This window comes from Pelobates fuscus, chromosome 3, assembly GCF_036172605.1.
Source record: "Pelobates fuscus isolate aPelFus1 chromosome 3, aPelFus1.pri, whole genome shotgun sequence".
Classification (NCBI taxonomy): domain Eukaryota; kingdom Metazoa; phylum Chordata; class Amphibia; order Anura; family Pelobatidae; genus Pelobates; species Pelobates fuscus.
The window spans coordinates 200,046,357-200,049,259 of record NC_086319.1 but is presented as its reverse complement, the minus strand read 5'-3'; the positions used below and the strand labels follow the sequence as shown (position 1 = coordinate 200,049,259).

Below are 2,903 nucleotides of genomic sequence, written 5' to 3'. Positions count from 1 at the left end.
TACAACATTAAGGATATTGCATTGTGAAAGAGATGGCATGGCTATTGGGGTGAAGTAACATTGCAGTAAGCTGATTTTTTTTTTTGTCTTTATTAGCAATACTAAAGCAATTGAACATAGATAAAAAATAGATCATGAAATTTAAGCCAAAAACTTTCAAATGCACTTAATATATATGCACAGGTATACAGAGTATGTCTGATATGCTATTTTAATTGATATTGCTCACTCATTAGTTTACATGGAGATTGCCGCACTTTTACATACGTCTTCTAGAAATTCACAGTATGTTGTTATACTTAAAGTTTCTAAAATGTCCCTTCTAGTTTTCTACTCATATATTTTATCTTTTTCTTTCTTTTATCTTCAGGTACAATAAAAACTAAATTACATTATTAGTAACCACATGATGGGGTCTTTGACGCAAGTCAACAGAACAGAAGACCTGATCATGCAAGGATGGCATTCAAAAATCATGAACTCACCTTATCAGAATCTTCATGGTGCCAGCAGCATTATGATGGACAGTACCAAGATATTGGGCGTTCAAGCCATCCTCATTGCAGCTTATGCCTTGATTATTCTCCTTGGCCTTGTTGGAAACTCCCTGGTCATCTACATGATAATAAAATACAAAAAAATGAGGACTGTAACCAACTTTTTCATAGCCAATTTAGCAGTTGCTGACCTGATGGTGGACAGCCTCTGTCTGCCGTTTACTCTGGTGTACACATTAATGGATGAGTGGAAATTTGGGTTAGTTTTGTGCCATTTGTTTCCTTATGCTCAAGCTATGAGTGTTAATGTCTCCACTCTTACCTTAATGGTAATTGCTTTGGACAGGTATTGGTGCATTGTCTTCCACCTCAGCAGTCGAATCTCTAAGAAATTCAGTTTTTTAACTATTACTGTTACTTGGTTGGCAGCAGCCATTTTTGCTATACCACTTGCTATTTTTAGAGAATACAGGTATGAGGACCTACCATATATCAATCTAAAGATTGCAGTCTGTGCTGAAAAATGGCCCTCAAATAATAGTCGGGATGCAACCATTTACAGTTTATCAATGCTCATTCTACAGTATGTCCTACCACTTGCTGTCATATGCTACGCCTACATCAGAATATGGTTTAAGTTGAAGAATCACATCAGCCCAACACCAAGGAGTGACAATGAGCTACGAAGAAAGAACACCACCAAGATGCTGGTGATGATGGTGGTAGTATTTGCAGTTTGCTGGCTACCATTCCATATCTTCCAGTTGGCCATCGACTTGGATTGGGCTTTGGTTTTCCATGAGTACAAGCTTCTCTATACCATATTTCATGTAATTGCAATGTGCTCCACTTTTGCCAATCCTTTACTCTATGGATGGATGAATAAAAACTATAGAAATGGATTCCTCATGTTTTTTGGTTGTAAGGACAAACTAAAGAGCAGTCAAGCTGATGGGTCACTCCGGGGCCATTCCTATACATTTCGTGCTACCACATATCATGGAAGCTTTCGCAATGCCGGTGAAAATGGACAGCCGCCAACACAGGTCTAAGGGACAGACATGAAAGTACATAATTGTGTAAAATCACTTTCTTGTAACTATATCTAATGATGGGAAGAAACAAATTATTTTCTAGAGGCTAAGGTATGAAACAGTTAAACGGTATATTGTCTTTTTTTGGAAGGCTGATCAACACTTTAATACAATTTTTATACACTTGCTCCATTGGCAGATACCTTGAATAAATTTCCCTTCAGAGTAAATTCACACATATATCTGCTTTGAATTTCAATATAAGCATATAAAAAGGTTTAAGAGGAAAAAACTGAGAATTTTGGCGAACACAAGCTCTCAAACTTACCCCAGCTTAATTATTGTGTTTCAAATAAGGGTTCAAAGTTATTTTCTTTCTAAATAGTAAATTGAATAACCTTGCTGTTTCTATTGTATGTTTTCAAAGTCAATGTACCAGCTTACAACATTCATTTTGAAACGTGAATTATGAGCATAACAGAGCTATTCACTAAATCATTTGGTATTGGGAATTCACCTGTGAATTGCTATTTTTAGGTCAAAATAAGTAAAGTGGAAAAATTCTCCATGTCTGCTCTGTTTCTGGACAGATCAGCTATTTTGGCCTTCCCTGATGAATTTATGTCAATTTATCATTTAATGAATTCGCCTGAAGACAAATAGTTTTTTTTAAAGGCTGTGTAATATGCTACCTGTATCAAGAAATGTCTCATAATCGTTGAAAAAAAACCATTATGATATTTATAAAGAAAGCATCAATACATTTATTACACGTAATAAAATCATTGAAATAAAGTAAATAGGTGTTTTTTTTCTTTTTCATAGTACATATATTACAGAGCATGAGTACTATGAGACAGAAAGTTATGGCTTTTAATTTGGAGTGGTAACAGTAATCACATTATGTTTCTTTTATTGCTAATATTAAATGTATTGCTATACACACACAATATAAAATAATATTTAACTTTTTAGATATCTGTAGGACTTCCTATGTAAGCTGACATGTAAGTGGATGTATTACTTTAACTTTTGCATTTCTTTCAGGTAATAAATCATTCAAAAATATTACTGATTTTGCTTCAACATTCCATACCTTAAACCCTTCACTTCTCAGTATTTTGAATATTGTTTACTGATACCCTATGTTTAAATATGTGTTTGCAAGGTCTTAAAAATATTATTAAACGTAGAGATCCACACCTCACTATCATAGGCGTGCAGACGGGGTATGCCTAGGCACAGCTTAATGCAGCTGTAGTCAGGGACATTTTAGCCACGAGGCAAACAAGGCATTTGCCTTGGGCGGCATTTTCAGGGGGGCGGCAAAAAAAACGGCCCCCAAATGCCCAGGGCAAATGTCTTTTTAGCC

At 35.4% G+C, this 2,903-nt stretch overlaps 1 protein-coding gene across 1 annotated transcript; it reads left to right on the top strand.

Moving 5' to 3' along the window:
* The first annotated feature begins 384 nt into the window (after positions 1 to 384).
* LOC134600999 (neuropeptide Y receptor type 2-like) lies at positions 385 to 1,549 on the top strand. Its single transcript, XM_063445410.1, has one exon. The coding sequence runs from the start codon at positions 407 to 409 to the stop codon at positions 1,547 to 1,549; it is 1,143 nt and encodes a 380-aa protein (XP_063301480.1). The 5' UTR covers positions 385 to 406.
* The last annotated feature ends 1,354 nt before the right edge of the window (positions 1,550 to 2,903 follow it).

What these genes read in the sequence shown, in the direction of transcription:
- LOC134600999 (XM_063445410.1), top strand. Translation starts at nt 407, where the DNA reads ATGATGGGGTCTTTGACGCAAGTCAACAGAACAGAAGACCTGATCATG.